The sequence below is a fragment of the Mesoplodon mirus genome, assembly GCF_964341445.2.
Source record: "Mesoplodon mirus genome assembly, chromosome: 13".
NCBI classification, from domain to species: domain Eukaryota; kingdom Metazoa; phylum Chordata; class Mammalia; order Artiodactyla; family Ziphiidae; genus Mesoplodon; species Mesoplodon mirus.
The window spans coordinates 40,142,065-40,156,842 of record NC_138989.1 but is presented as its reverse complement, the minus strand read 5'-3'; the positions used below and the strand labels follow the sequence as shown (position 1 = coordinate 40,156,842).

At 43.8% G+C, this 14,778-nt stretch overlaps 1 protein-coding gene across 9 annotated transcripts in view; it reads left to right on the top strand.

Annotated features, from left to right (window-relative positions):
- Positions 1 to 14,778, top strand: part of ANKRD29 (ankyrin repeat domain 29) — a 43,637-nt gene that overhangs the window by 23,004 nt on the left and 5,855 nt on the right. For 8 of the 9 annotated variants that reach the window (XM_082640301.1, XM_082640300.1, XM_082640298.1 and 5 more), the window contains 4 exons: positions 2,134 to 2,232; positions 10,222 to 10,320; positions 11,915 to 12,010; positions 14,246 to 14,344. In XM_082640301.1, the coding sequence (XP_082496427.1) occupies positions 2,134 to 2,232; positions 10,222 to 10,320; positions 11,915 to 12,010; positions 14,246 to 14,344 (393 nt within the window). The remainder of the gene's footprint in view (positions 1 to 2,133; positions 2,233 to 10,221; positions 10,321 to 11,914; positions 12,011 to 14,245; positions 14,345 to 14,778) is intronic. The other variant, XM_082640299.1, reaches the window with a different exon arrangement.

Below are 14,778 nucleotides of genomic sequence, written 5' to 3'. Positions count from 1 at the left end.
TTGGGCAACAGGTGGTTCTGACATGTGGCCACATCTGAGAAACAGGGGTCTGCAGCTCTGTATTTCTTCAACTGTATATAGTGAAGTTGTATCTGAGAGTGTGTATGAGTATATGTATGTGCAGGTTGAATAGGAAGAGCCCCTGTCTTTGGAAAAGGGAAATGGGTTATGATTTTCATAGCATTACCATTAATAGTCAGCAACCCAAATTGACTGTGGGTATAGATTTTGTACTGTTAGATAACATTCTTCCATAAGGCTCCTTGAAGCAACACTTAATTTTACAAATGTAGAGTTTGGGGAGATCCCATTCCCATGGTAAATTCCTCTCTGTTATAAGGTAACCTAGAAATTTCATGCACCAGAACTTCCATTTTGTATTAAGACTTTTACCCTTACCTAAACAGTCCAAATATAAATGTTTCCATTAAAAACAGTTGAAATACAGGGCAGGGGGAAGGGAGTGTCAATGATTCTTGAAAACTTCTAGGAACAGAAATGTGTAACGCACAGTAAAAAAAAAATCCAATGCATGGAGATCCATCTTGGAAAATTCCTAAGAGTTATCAGCTGCTAAGGGCAGGGAAGACTTTCTGTGGCAACACAGTAAGGAACAGCTGAAAATTGTATCCCCATATCAAACATTTGCTTAAAAATCTGTACAGGCTGAGGCTTCCCTGGCGGTCCAGTGGTTAAGACTCTGAGCTTCCACTGCAGGGGTGCGGGTTTGATCCCTGGTCAGGGAACTAGGATCCCACATGCCGAGTGGCATGGCCAAAAACAAAGAAAGAATCTGTACAGGCTGATTACTTTTTTAATGATTGCGTTGAGGGCAGTCTGGCAGCTCAGCTGACACCCACTGGAAATTCAGCACCCTCTGCCTGGTTGGACTTGTAGGGAAGGTGCTTTGATCCTGTGGTTAGTGTTCCTGACCGAGAGGGGTGGTAATTAGCTGGGTTAAGTAGTTTTCCACTTAGGTCTGAAAGTAATGAGGCTCACTCTGTCCTGTGAATGCTGTCTGTGTGAAGTAAGCACCTGGACAGGAGGTGTGCTCTCGACTGACCGATGTACTTGCTGAAATTAACCAATGATACGTCTTCAAGAAAAAAGAAATGCCCAAAAGATGTACAGGCCCAGTTAAAAAGAAAACTAAAGAAAATTGGAAACAAGCACTTGCTTTGGGCTTTTTATGCACGACTGCTTAGTTGTGTATATAGGTATTGTTGGCGTCCGCTGGGCTGGCACGGAGAGAATTCATGGACATTCTTACCAGGGTGGGTATTCTGGAAGCATCTTGTGTTTTAAAGCTTAGAGGAACTGCATGTTGGGAGAACATGGATAAGGGAGCACGAAAGAGAAAGGAGTAGGGAATATCTAATTAAAAGGATACTTTTCATTCCCAATTCATTAGAGCACACAAAATAGATTTGAGGGATTTGTTTTTTGGGTTTTTTTTTGAGGTATGCGGGCCTCTCACTGTTGTGGCCTCTCCCGTTGCGGAGCACAGGCTCTGGCTGCGCAGGCTCAGCGGCCATGGCTCACGGGCCCAGCCGCTCCACGGCATGTGGGATCTTCCCGGACCAGGGCACGAACCCGTGTCTCCTGCATCGGCAGGCGGACTCTCAACCACTGTGCCACCAGGGAAGCCCTGTTTTTTATTAACAGATTTTATTTTGTTTTTTGTTTTTTAATGAACACTTAGCTCTTAGTGACAAAAGGATTGCAATGGAAAATTGTATTAAATGTGTATGTTTTTTAAAATCTAAACACAAGAGGGTGGACTCTGAGATCATGCAACAAAAGCAGAAGGCAGCTAATGAGAAACCTATGCAGACAGAGGAAAATGATGATTATTTGGAAAACCTGAGTTTTCCAACTAGATGTATCATAAGCTGTATGACCAAGATTTTATAGAGTGAACAGTCATTACATATGTCGTAACTCATCCTTATACAACTGTCTATTTTAAACTTTACCTTTCAGCCTGACTTAGTGTGATGTTTTAGAATGGTTCTTCAATGAAGAAAACGCCACACATGTTAAAAGGGGGGAGGGGAGGAAATAAAAATCTAATTTCTTTTATAATAAATGTGAAAGATGACTTGTTAACACTTTCAATTTGCTATCTGTCAGGATGGAGCCACCGCACTCTTCCTAGCTGCCCAAGGTGGTTATTTGGATGTGATTCGATTGCTGTTGTCCTCAGGAGCAAAAGTCAACCAGCCGAGGCAGGTAATGTTTGCGCGTGCGCATGGGGCGGTAGGCGGGGGGGGGGGGGGTGCGGGCCTGTGGTCCTGTGGCAGCACGTGCCTAAGATAACCAGTCAGCACCGGGCGTCTCTAAACCCTTTTGCCTCTGGGTAAAAGTTCATCTTTGATTAGGGTTTTCCTTGTTCTTTGCCTTGGGCTCACCCGAAAGCTTAGGAAATCAGGCTGACGCCACTATTCAGATGTTTGGCGTCTGAGGTCAAGTACATACTCTGCCACCTCCTGTTCAAATAAATGATGGCTGTACTGGGGTCAGGAGAGTAGGCTAGCCTGGGACGTAGGTAAATAGAGGCGGGTCAGGTAGCCTTGCCCTTGCTCAGTCCCTCTGCTGATATGCTGCCTTATCTCTTACCCACCACTTCTTGTGCTGAGCCAAAGAGGAGTCCATGTTCTTGGAATTATTACTGGGTTCCGCACCTTCATCTCTCACGATTACAACACCATTGAGACTTCATTTACCAAAAGAAGTTATCTGGCAAATCAATTAACTGATACTTAAAGGAACAGGACTACAAGGTAATACAGGACACATTTATAAATGGTATAGAACCATCCAAATTATATAATTTATTATATAGTTATTATAAATTATAATAAATTATATATTTTAAATATATAATTATATAAATTATAAATATAATTTATATAATTTATATAATTATATATATTATATAATTATAAATATATAATTATATATTTATAAATTATATATTTATAAAATATATAAAATTATATATTTATAATATATTTATTATTTATTATAATTATAATTAGCCTCTCATAACTATTTCTGCACTAATCCATTTGTTTTTAACGAAACATTTCAGATTAAGGTAACATTACTTTAAAGGTAGTTTTCTAGGGAAAAGTCAAGCTGATAACTTACCAGTAAATGACATGCAGGCAGATTCCCACTGTCATGTGGCCTGATGTGGGAAGACCTGTATGCTCGTTAGTGAATAGCTATAGGAACCTTAAGGTCGGCCTGAGCTCTTGGCCACAGGCTTCTTCAGACTTTAGAAATCCAAGTGCATAAGCAACCTGAGAAAAGAAAAGAGCCTTTGGGCAAAGTGGATTGGAGGTCAGGAATCCTGAGTTTTAGATCCAGCTCTGCCACTAACTAGCTGTGTGGTTTTGAACAAGTAAATGAACCTCTCTGGACCTCTGTTAACTTTATCTGAAAATTAGAAGGCTGGACAAAATGATCCTGATAATATCTTCAAGTTCCCAAATTTTGATAATTGTTTTATTCAATGTTCAATCTGTATTTCTTGAGCACTTGTCACGTGACAGACACTGCTATGAATATAAGATCATAATTTTAGAATTTTAAAGATGTTCTTAGGTTTGGATGGCCCCAGTAATACTCCTGGGAAAGGATGCTTTTAGAAAAAAACAGCACTTCCATACCTTCCAATGTTGACATTTGGGAATTGGAATTTAGTATTTTCTTGTTGGTCCTTCTTATTTTGAAATCATTGATTGATTCTGAATCAGAGTCTTCATTTTTGAAAATTAATGAAAGGAATTTATTTTAGATTGCTTCAGTTTGATTTGGAGGCCATTATTGAGGGTACCAATGTGAATTTAGAAATGAGAGATTATCAAGATGGTCAAGTCTCTCTGTACATCTGGCACTTCAAAAACTCTGGTTGTAAAGATGCATTATTTGTATGCCTAAGGTACTGTTTGTAAAAAACCAAGTTGACATAAGAGATCATATTTCAAATGTTGCCTGAATTATGTCCATTTAACCCTAAATTGAGTCGTGTGATGGCATTAAAGCCAAGAAGTTAAAGAGTAAGCCATCAGCGCCGTGGTAGCCACAACACACCGCAGCTGTATTTCATCCCTCAGGAGTGAGGATAACCTGGGCAAAGTGGGCTACCCAGCCTGGGAACGGGAGGAGCCCACCCTTGGGTCAAGGAGCAAGTGACATGCCCTTCCAACAACTGCATCTAATGCAACTGTTTGGAATTGTGAGTGTCCAGATCTGAAAAGATTGTTATTTAGGGAGAGGTGTTTTATAAAATAAGAATTGCTTTAGGGGGGGAAAGCGATGAAATTTTTCCTTTTCATAGAGTGCAGTAACCCCTTTGTACCCTCACACCATAATCTTTTTACTACCACAAGCTTATAGTTAAAGGTGATCTAGCCAGGTCAGACTAGTCCAAGTTCTGTCTTCTGTAAAAGAGTAAACTTTGCATGTTTAATTCCATTCCAAGAAAACAAGAAGTGTCAGGAATACAGCAAAAGTGATATCAACCCCAGCTGACTTTGTCACAAGTTATGAAGAGGTTAAAAAAAAAGTCTAATTAAAAGTTTCCATTAAAATGGCCTGTACGTGGTAGACGGTTATATAGGTAGGACATTTGGAAGCCAATATTTTATTCTGAAATCTCAGCTGACACATTGAATCATTGTCAGAAAATTCTTGAATTTACAAAATGAGGACAAGGATATTTGCCTGGTTTAATTTCTTAATATTTTTAGATAAATCTGATTTCTAATTTTTGCTTTGCCATTCCAAAGAGTCCTGACATTTTATGGTACACTGTGCCAGGATGTGAATGAAGCTGCACTGAAATTATTCAGCTAACATTTGATCTGAGCTTCAGGGAACCTGAACGGTAGTAGAAATGACTTTTCCTCGTAATTCTATCACTGAAGAACTAACTGAAAACCTTCTTAGTACTCTTGTAGAAGGAATCATATGCATAAAGCAAGCCATAGGCAGGTTTTGGAATGACTAATTTCGTTTTCTTTCTTTCTTTCTTTTTAATTTTTTATCCCTGGAAAGACTAAATTACTTTTGAAACTTGAAAAATTTCCCTTCTAAGCTGTCCTGAATAAAGAGGTCAAGAGTCACAGACATAATTGAAATCCACAGTCATTTAAAACCTCATTTTCAGTTCTTTCTATGTGTCCTCACCAAGTAGAGTTGATATGACTCAAACCTTTTTAATCACTAGCCGAGATGGCTAGTTAGTCTGTTTTCCTACCAACAAAATGCTTTGACATATACTTTTCCTAACTCAACTCACGCAGCCCATTAACATGATGCTTTTATAGAGAGGCGAAGGTCGGGCTCTGTTTACCTGGGGCTGAGGTTGGCCTGTCATCACTCATCTCTGTCTAGTCCTCTTAATATGCTAATCAGCATTTCTTTGAAGCCTGACCAAAACGCCATCTCATAAAGTGCCTTCTCTATCAGAAGCCTTGGTTTGGACTTGTATGCAGAGATGCTGGGACCCAGACAGTATCCTTTCTCCCAGGTTGTAAGCTTGGAGGGCAACCCAGTGGTGGGCAACGGGCAACATAGAGTCAGCAGATGGGTGCAGTGTCCTGAGGGTTCCGAGAAGGGAGCGGACCACAGTAGGGAGGCCCTGCTGCTTGCATGCCCTCTACTCGCAGAAAAACCATGTTGACCGCCAGAGGGCACACTGTGGCCTGGGCAGAGCGCCCATAAGGCCTGGAAGGCTGCAGGGCATGGTGATCAGTACCGGGAACTGGAACAAGGCTCCGAATCAGGGCCCGGGCTCCTGAGCAGGACAGGAGGATTCTAAGAGCCAGCTAGGAAGCCAGAGCCACGTCTCGGGGCTGGGACTGTGGGTGGGGCAAGTGGGCAACTTTGTAGTTACAGGGATATGGATAAGAAAATGAAACACAGTCCCAGTTTTGCTTATGCACTGTGTGACCTTGAACAAATCGCTTTCTCTCCCTGAATCTCATTTTTTTCATCTGTAAAACCATGATAATGATGGTACCTTTGCTATAGGAATACTGTGAGAATTAAAAAAATAAACAATCCCTGCAAAACTCTTCATGCAGTGGCCAGTATAAACCGAGTACCTAGTAAATGTTAGGTATGGTATTATCATTTCCATCCAGGCCTTCCTGGAATAGAAAACCCATCAGAAATCAAGGCTGCTCTCTTTCCCTCGTAAGCCAAGTTGTCTCTGTCATCTCAAAGTCCCTTCTTTACTCTCTTTCTCTCTCCCTACTCCTTTTCATTTGGATCAGCTTCTTCTGCCTACGTATCTTGTATGCAGTCCCCAAGTTTACAGGTCAGACTCCCAGACTCTTGGCGTAGCCATGTCACTGTCGCAGCTCATCCCTGCCCTCCAGGCCACAGTGGACTGGCTGGCCTGCCCATCCTCAGTCTGATCACTTGTGGCTGGGAGAATGGGTCAGGGTGTGGGCAATGAAGGCATCTAGTAACATCTTTTACAGATTCATTTGCTGGACCAAGGACACAGAGTAGAGGGACCCAGTACTGAGAAATGGGCTCCAGGGCCGGTAGCAAAGGTGTCTCCATATTGAACCCCCTGTGTTACTGATGAGGTTCCTTATAATCTCTTGAACCCCCAACTTGTAATAGAATTGGTCCCCAGCACTTGCTGTCTGGCTCAAGCCTGCAGGTGAAGTAGTCTTAAGTATAGGTACTGGAAGGCAGTAGAAGCAAAGAGCTAGTGCCACTTAATACACTTATTGCCATGGGAGAGAATGGCTTTATGGTTTTAATTCTTTTTTCTAAATCATCTTTAGGAGCCTAAATAAGACCAAATAAAATTTAGTCTCTAATACAAGTCACATCATATACTCCATCTCATGCTGTGACCTCTCTATAAAAATATATTAGAGGAGACTTGAAAATATTATCTCAAATGGAATGAGGGAATAACAGAGCTGGAAGGAACTGCAAAGGTCCCCTATTTAACCATCCATCAGGTACTAGAAGCTGATTGGTAATCAGCCACTGTCAAACCTCTCCAGGCCTGGGGAACTCATTACTACCTCATCAGCTCATTTAGTCTTTAACCAGCCCTCCTTATCATTCCTTTCTTACATTGAGCCAGTGTACCACTTGGTATGCAAAATAAGTCTAAATTTTTTTCCGCTTGTCATGCACACAAATAGTAAACAACAGCTGTCATAACCCAGGTGAATCCCATCTTCTTCAAGCTAAATGTTCTATTTCTTAAAAAAAAAAGTACAGCTGAGATTGTAACGTCTACTTCATGACAATTTCTTTGATTTAATATACTTTAAAACTGTATATTTTTGTCAAGAAGTATTTTAAAACTTACATAAATATTTTCAGACATTTTTCCTATTCCGATTCTCTCCAAAGCTCTACAAAAAAGAAGCTAAATCGACTTAATTGCCCTCATTTTTATTATGAAGGCATCTTCACAATGAAGATTCTGACTATTGTAATAGAAGGGAAATATATGACAAAGCAGAAATTGAGGTGTACGGAAGAGGAAAACCTCTCCTCTTCACAAACTAGATAATCAACTGAGAAGTAATTGGATCTGACAAGAGTTCTCTAATTCACATTCAACTTCCTGGGTTCAAAAATCAGCTTTGGGGCTTCCCTGGTGGCACAGTGGTTGAGAGTCTGCCTGCCAATGCAGGGGACACGGGTTCGTGCCCCACTCTGGGAAGATCCCACATGCCGCGGAGCGGCTGGGCCCGTGAGCCACGGCTGCTGAGCCTGCGCGTCCGGAGCCTGTGCTCCGCAACGGGAGAGGCCACAGCAGTGAGAGACCCGCGTACTGCAAAAAAAAGAAAAAAAAAAAAATCAGCTTTGGAGAAGTAAGCACCAGTAAGGAAATACACAGGTTTCCCCAAATCTCATTTTCCCAATCGTTCCTACCTGCTCTATCAGTTATCTCACAGGGTAACTGGGAGAATCAAATTAAATAAGCACACGGAATGCTTTGTAGACAAAAGTACAAATTAAATTACTTACTGTTTTTCATGATAAATAATATTCAGATCCATTTTCTAAGCATCTGTTGGCCACTCCTTGTGCTTAGCACATTTCTGTATGTTTTCTCCTTCACAAGTATCTCTGTGAGGCTAATGTTTCTGCAGAAGGGGACAATGAGGCTCAGAGGGATTTCCCTAAGTTCTCACAACCAGGAAGTGGTGACTTCTTTTTCCACCTACTATGACTATTGCAGTTAAGGTGATAACATTTGATAAAATATAGAGACATTGCTGTTAATGATATTAATAGTTGTTGCTAATATAGCACCTCTCAGCACTTTCCCACATATTAGTGTCAATTGATAGAATTTAACTAAAAACAACCAAACCCTTGGAAAGCGCAGGGAACAGCCTGCTGGCTGCCTTTCCTTGCCTGCCCTCTGGCGGTGATGACAAAGAACAGATGAAGCCCCAGCGGGCAGGAGGGGAAAGTGCATCCGCACCTGAGCCCAGGAAAATCCTTTGTGGAGCCCAGACCCTCTGTCCGGCCTCCCGGGGCCCTGCCCACAACCCTTGGGCTGTAGCCAGCTGGATTTCCCCCAGATCCTTCTAGGCTCCTGATTTGCCATCACCCCACTCAAAGGTCTTGGTCCTCTGTCCCTTTGCCAGGACAGCAGTGGGCAGTGACCCTGTGCCTGCTGCAGGTGGTACACTGGAGCTGAAATGATATCCTCCAGCAGAAAGTGACACTTTAGCTTCTGTACCTGAATCATCTTGCTCTTCAGCCCGCAGTCCCACTGATGAATAATTCAGTCTTATCTGACTAAGGCAGTCTCTCTGGGTCCCATTACCTTAATTGAGTTTGAGGTTAAGGTTAGTCAGTTCTGGGTTCTCCCTCTTCCTGACCTTCTCTCCAGGTGACCCAAGTTCTCAGAGGTCAGACTGTCACCCTGGCATTGGAGTTGGGGTGGGGATGCTCGTGTCTGCTCCCTGTGCTGGCTTGTCAGCCTCCCTGGTCCCTGAGCATCCTGCATTGGTCCCCAAAGGCGCAGCTGGTCCACCATATGTGGGCCCTGCCGTCATCTATGTCCCTGACGTCCCGTGGCCTTATCTCCCCAACCCAGGCTTACTCCAGGCCGCTGTTCAGCCAGCACTTCTGATTTCCTGCAGGCAGGCAGGTAGGGACCCCTGGGGGGCCCGGGGTATTGGGGGCGTGTCCAATATGGGTCCAGACAGCTTCCACGGCCGTTTCTCTTCTACCTGTGAGGCACCAGCCAAGGGCAGAGCTCCTTAGGGGGCTTGCAGTGTTCCTGGGTTTCATTCCAAGAACAGGAGAAAATCCTTTCCTAACTGGAATTCACTATAATTTATCTGGGTGTTTCTAGCATCCTAGCTTACCCAACCCAGATTCAACCCAGAGCAGGAGGAAAACATAGACACTCATGACCCTGCCTCCCCAATTCCTCTCTAGTGCCTCCCTCCTGCACTAGAAGGGTTTTCTGGTTTCCTTTCTGTCCAGCAGGAACCACCCTCCTTCCTGTCAGCTCCTTCTCTGTCCCTTGGATGTTTCACCTCTTCTTCTCTGGAGCAACATACCTCAGCTTCATGGCCCAGTGTTCACAGAAAAAGGGTCACTGGGCACGTAATACACAGCAAGTTTTACCAAAACTATCAGTCTGCTGTAGCTGGGCACTGTGCAGCAGCCCCCAGAAGACACAGTATCACATCCTGCATAAAATTATGGTCCCTGAGAATGACATGGCTTGGAGGCATTCTGGACACAAGAGCAGAGTGGGAGCAATGTCTTTAGCTTTCTGACCCTCAGACCGGCCTCAGAGGAAATCGCCCCCTCTCCTGTAGGAATGAGGGGGCCCCACGAAGCAGGGTGTGTTGTGTGAACCCACCAGTAAAGCAAGCAGGCAGAGTCTGGGCAAAATAAGGACAGGCTGGCTTCTCCCCGGGTTTGTCGAATTTGGTTCTGCTTGGTATGCCTGCAGCACAGCCGCTTCCCACGCGTGTTCCCTGGAGCCGCGCAGCACACTCGGCCATGAAAGGTCCTGCCGTGCAATGGCTTTTATAAGCCAAGATCTGAATACTGGCACTTACCCAAGTAGTCCGGGCACTGCCAAATGCCAGCCTACTTACGTGGGTTAGAATCACCCTCGTCGTGGGCCGTTGGGAGCCCTCCCCGGGGCGTAACCCGCCATCCCGTGGATGCTGTGTCCTCTCCCCGCAGGACGGCACAGCGCCGCTGTGGATCGCGTCGCAGATGGGCCACAGCGAGGTGGTACGGGTGATGCTGCTGCGCGGAGCTGACCGAGACGCCGCCCGCCACGTGAGTGCGAGGACGGCCGCGTGCGCGGGCTCGGATGGGGACGCCTTCCTTTGAAGCCTTGACCTCCGAGTTTAACTCAGCCGAAACGTGCGGAGGAGACGCAGCTTTATTCTGTCTCTTCCTCACCGGGGTTTTCTCCCAACCTCCTCCTGCTCTTCAGCAGGAAAACAAGGGAAAATTCTGAATCAGTTGAAACCTAGCAACTGCTGCTCAGTCCCTCTAAGGGGAAAGTGTTGAATTCCTTGAGATCCTCCTCCACCTGGACTGACCTCTGGATGACCCGGGAGGACCAGGTAGGAGCCTCAGGCCTCGGCTGCCCTTGGGGATGTGTCCCCCAGAGGCTGCTGGTCTGCCTGACGCTGCGCCTCCTGTTGGCCTCCAAGCCACAGTGCAGCTGGCTCGCGGGGTCTGTGGTTTGGGGTCCTCGGTGCCCCGGCTCCCCGAGCTGCAGACCCCCACCACATCCCCCATCGGCCTCCACTTAGCCTCTGTTGGGGTCACTTCATTTTTTTTTTTTTTTACAGTATCTGGCCTTTTTGCCCTTAATATTACCCTTGCCTGTGTGACCCACCTCCACTCTCCCAAGTCTGAGCCCACAAAGGGGGAAACCAAAAGACACGTTCCCGATCACTTCTCTGTCCTCTCTCCCCTCTCTTTTTTCCTTCCCGTAATCTCTGAAGTCAGAAAGGAAAAATCCTCTATTCTCATCTTCCTCCTGATTCCACCTAAACCTTTAGACCCAGCCTGGGGTGTTTCCTTTACTACAGGAGAACTCTGTGAGCAAAATCCTCCAAATACAGAAATTGATGCATGAAAGTAGGAGAAAGGGGGAATTGGAAAATCTCTTCTCAGGCCAGAAAAGGATGACAGAGCTTAATATTAATTTTTGAACTTGTCTTTGCATTCTTTTTTAACAGATTTCAATCTCTCCCCTTCCTACTCTCCCCCCATCACCACTACCACAGGCAGGCAGGTACCCAGGACAAACTAGAGCAAGGCTGTATACACGGGAAGGCAAAAAGAAAAGCAATTTAAAATTTTAAAACAGTAGATACAGTTCAACAATTATTTAAATCATTAAAAACAGTTCAACTGGGAATTCCCTGGCAGTCCAGTGGTTAGGACTCTGCACTTCTACTGCCGAGGGCACAGGTTCAATCCTTGGCAGGAAACACAAGCCACACAGTGAAAAAAACTTAGAAAAAAAAGGAAACAGTTCAACAATTAATTTCTAAGTCATGAACTGCAGAGAATGCCTCTTTAGTCCATCTATGTTCTAAAAATATTCTCCTGAAATTCCCCTTGTTCCTGTACCCAATATTCTAAGGGACTAGAAGACCATGAATTCCCAGATGGCAGGGTTTGAAGATAATGTAATAAGTCACATATTTTGTCTGGTATTCTTTCACACAGAATTAACTGTTTAATATGCTCTAAAATGATTTTAGATTAAGAGACATTGCAGGCCTCTGCTTTAGTTTACACATTTTGCCTCCTTCTGACAAGCACATTCCCAGTTCTCAACCAACATTTCATTATTATCCAACACACACATATGTTAATAATCAACTTTTCTCTTCCTCTCTCTGTAAAGGATGGTACAACAGCATTACTGAAAGCAGCCAACAAAGGGTATAATGATGTTATAAAAGAGTTGCTGAAATTCTCACCCACCCTCGGTATTTTGAAGGTAAGACCTACAGAGAAAATTTTACCAACCTGTAAAAGAGAGAGGTTAGAAATTTAAGAAGTCCACACTGGGGACTGCAGTCGAATCTGGGTACCATTTGCATGGTTAGTTGTATTACTGAGAGAATATGCCTACAACTTATCCATGTTAGAGATTCCTGGGCACTGGTAGAAATGGGAAGGTAATAAGAAGAGTGAACCGGAGTCTGTAGGTACCTAGTTTTCTAGGGGGAAAAAAAATTAAACAATAGTACTGAAATTGCTAAATTGGAAGTCACCCATATTGATATATCATTGGAAGATTTGTGAAATCCTCCACAAATGAAACACATGATTTGTGTCCCAGGAAACATGAGAGATAGGAACTCACATTCCTTCTCTTCATTATCTGGGGCAAAGAACCACATTGTTACCTTAGGTGGAATGAAAAAAGCCTCAAACATCTGGACACGTCAGAGAATGTGTCATTCTGGAGGGCTGTGTCTTCCAGAAAACAGAAAACCAAAACTCCTTTTTTAAGTTGTAATCATTTTGGATTAAAATATTCCTCAACTAGAGTATCTACCAGAGGTTGGCAGTCTTTTTCAATAAAGGACCAGGTACAAATATTTTAGTCTTTGTGGGCCATACAGTCTGTGTTGGAACCGCTCCACTCAGCCATTGTAGAAAGCAAGCAGCCATAGAAAATATGGCAACAGCAAAAAGTTTGGCTGCATCCAATCAGACTTTATTTATGGATGTTGTGTTTCTAAAATTTTATATTTTTATGTGTCACAAAATAGTCTTCTTTTTTAAATTTTAAAATGCTGAGCTCATCAGGATGTAGAAAAACAGGCGGGGCAGGGGGAGGGGGCAGCTAGATTTGTCCTGCGGGCTGTAGTTTGCTGACTCCTGGTATAGACTCTAGTGTTTTGTTAAATAGAGGACACCAAACCTGTTCTAAACTTGGGATAGTAGTTTAGCACCTTTTTGGATTTATTGATCTATCTGAAGTCTACTTGCCCTTTGGATGCCTTCTGTCTGATCTTTATGTGTTTAGGCTCCATTGTTGCTGTCAGCTGATACGGAGCTGCTGTTGGTATGCCGTTCTCTCTTGCCCCAGTGAGCTAATTCTAATCTTCCATGAGCTTGCGAGTCAAAAAATCTGTACTTTGTCCTTGTAAAAATTGTTTGGGAAGTAAGAATAAACAGTCTGTGAAAATGAATTCTCTATGAATAAAAGAAACTAGCTTCAGAAATGGACTTTGCAGTAACTAGTCGTGTTGCAGACAGCTCTTTTTAGGCTTGGTTTTTTATTCTTAGCCACACTGCACTTTGGCAACACTGATAAGTTGGTTAAGATTTTGACAGGTGAAATATTACCAGATTAGTGTATTGCTGCACATGGCAAACATGGTAAAGCAAACAGGATAAATGGCTACTTTGCTGGAGTTTTTCTCTGGGTATGACATTTAACATGCCTACAAGATCAGAAAGTGTTTTACGTATATATATGAAGTAGTTAATTTGAAAACTAAGCTTGCATTTAGGTACTATTCACAGACATATGTACCTTCTAGAACAGATGTCTTGTGACTGCCCATCATTCTTATATTGGGTTTGTTATATTCTCTTTTCCCCTCCCAGAATCCAGCTACATGCTGCGCATAGCTGCTTCCTTATGTCAATAAATATTTGCAGTAAATTCCATAAAATGTCAGCAACCTATCCACTAGACCCCTCAGTACACAGAAATGCTCCAACTCAGGGCTGGGGTCGGGGGTGGTCTTCAACGCACCTACTCTTACTCTTAAGCCATGTAGCTCCCAGTCGCTCTCCTGCCCACCTGTGCATGTGGAGTGTGTTCAGCTGGGTTGACAACTCGGCCCATAGGTGAGCAGGCTATTCCTCCAGCCTTGCAGAAGTGTGCTCACCAAAAGCACAAAGACCTTAAGAAAAAAAAAAGTTTGACGTAGCATTGTTGTTTTTCCCACAGCAAGTTCTGATGCCTCTACAACAGACCAAGTGAGCATGAAGTCATGTACATGCTGGGCAGATGCCTTATTTCACTTGCAAAAGGTTATTGGCAATATTTATACTGACCATACACAGTGTCCCTGAGGACACTGTACTAGGTGCTGATGTGACTTTGAAAAGGGAAGATAAGGATGAGCAAGGCTCTAGCATTACAGTCTCATCAGGCCGAGTGCTGATGGCTGTGAGCTCTCTCCTGACACACACTGTCCTTTTCTCCTAGAATGGGACCTCGGCACTCCACGTGGCAGTGCTCAGCGGAAATATTAAGGCAGTCGCGCTGCTCCTGGAAGCAGGGGCAGACCCAGCCCTGAGAAACAAGGTACCGTCTTAGTCATCTTTTCCCTCCATCGGGCGCCTGTGCAAAGAGATAAGGTGGCGTCTACTGAAGCCAAGACAGCATCTCTGGCTCCAGTCACTATCCTCATCCTTGGGCATAGTAAGGGCATAAAATGTTGTCATTATAGGTTATGAGTGAGCAGTACATTTGGACCCAGAGGATTATACTAAAACCCCTATATTATCAGCGATTTTCAGCTAACAGTGGAGCAGGGGTAGGGGGCAGTGGTTGTGGGGAGTAAGGTTATAAGTATTCTATCATCAGAGAAGTGTCCTAAAAATGTCAAAGTTCCGGTAGTTTAATCACCATCCTCCGTGAGTTGGATACTGGTACCTTGAGAACTGCCTGTGCTCTATTTGGTGACCTCACGGGGAAGATGTTGCTTTTTATATTGTTAACAGGACTTTGCCCCACAG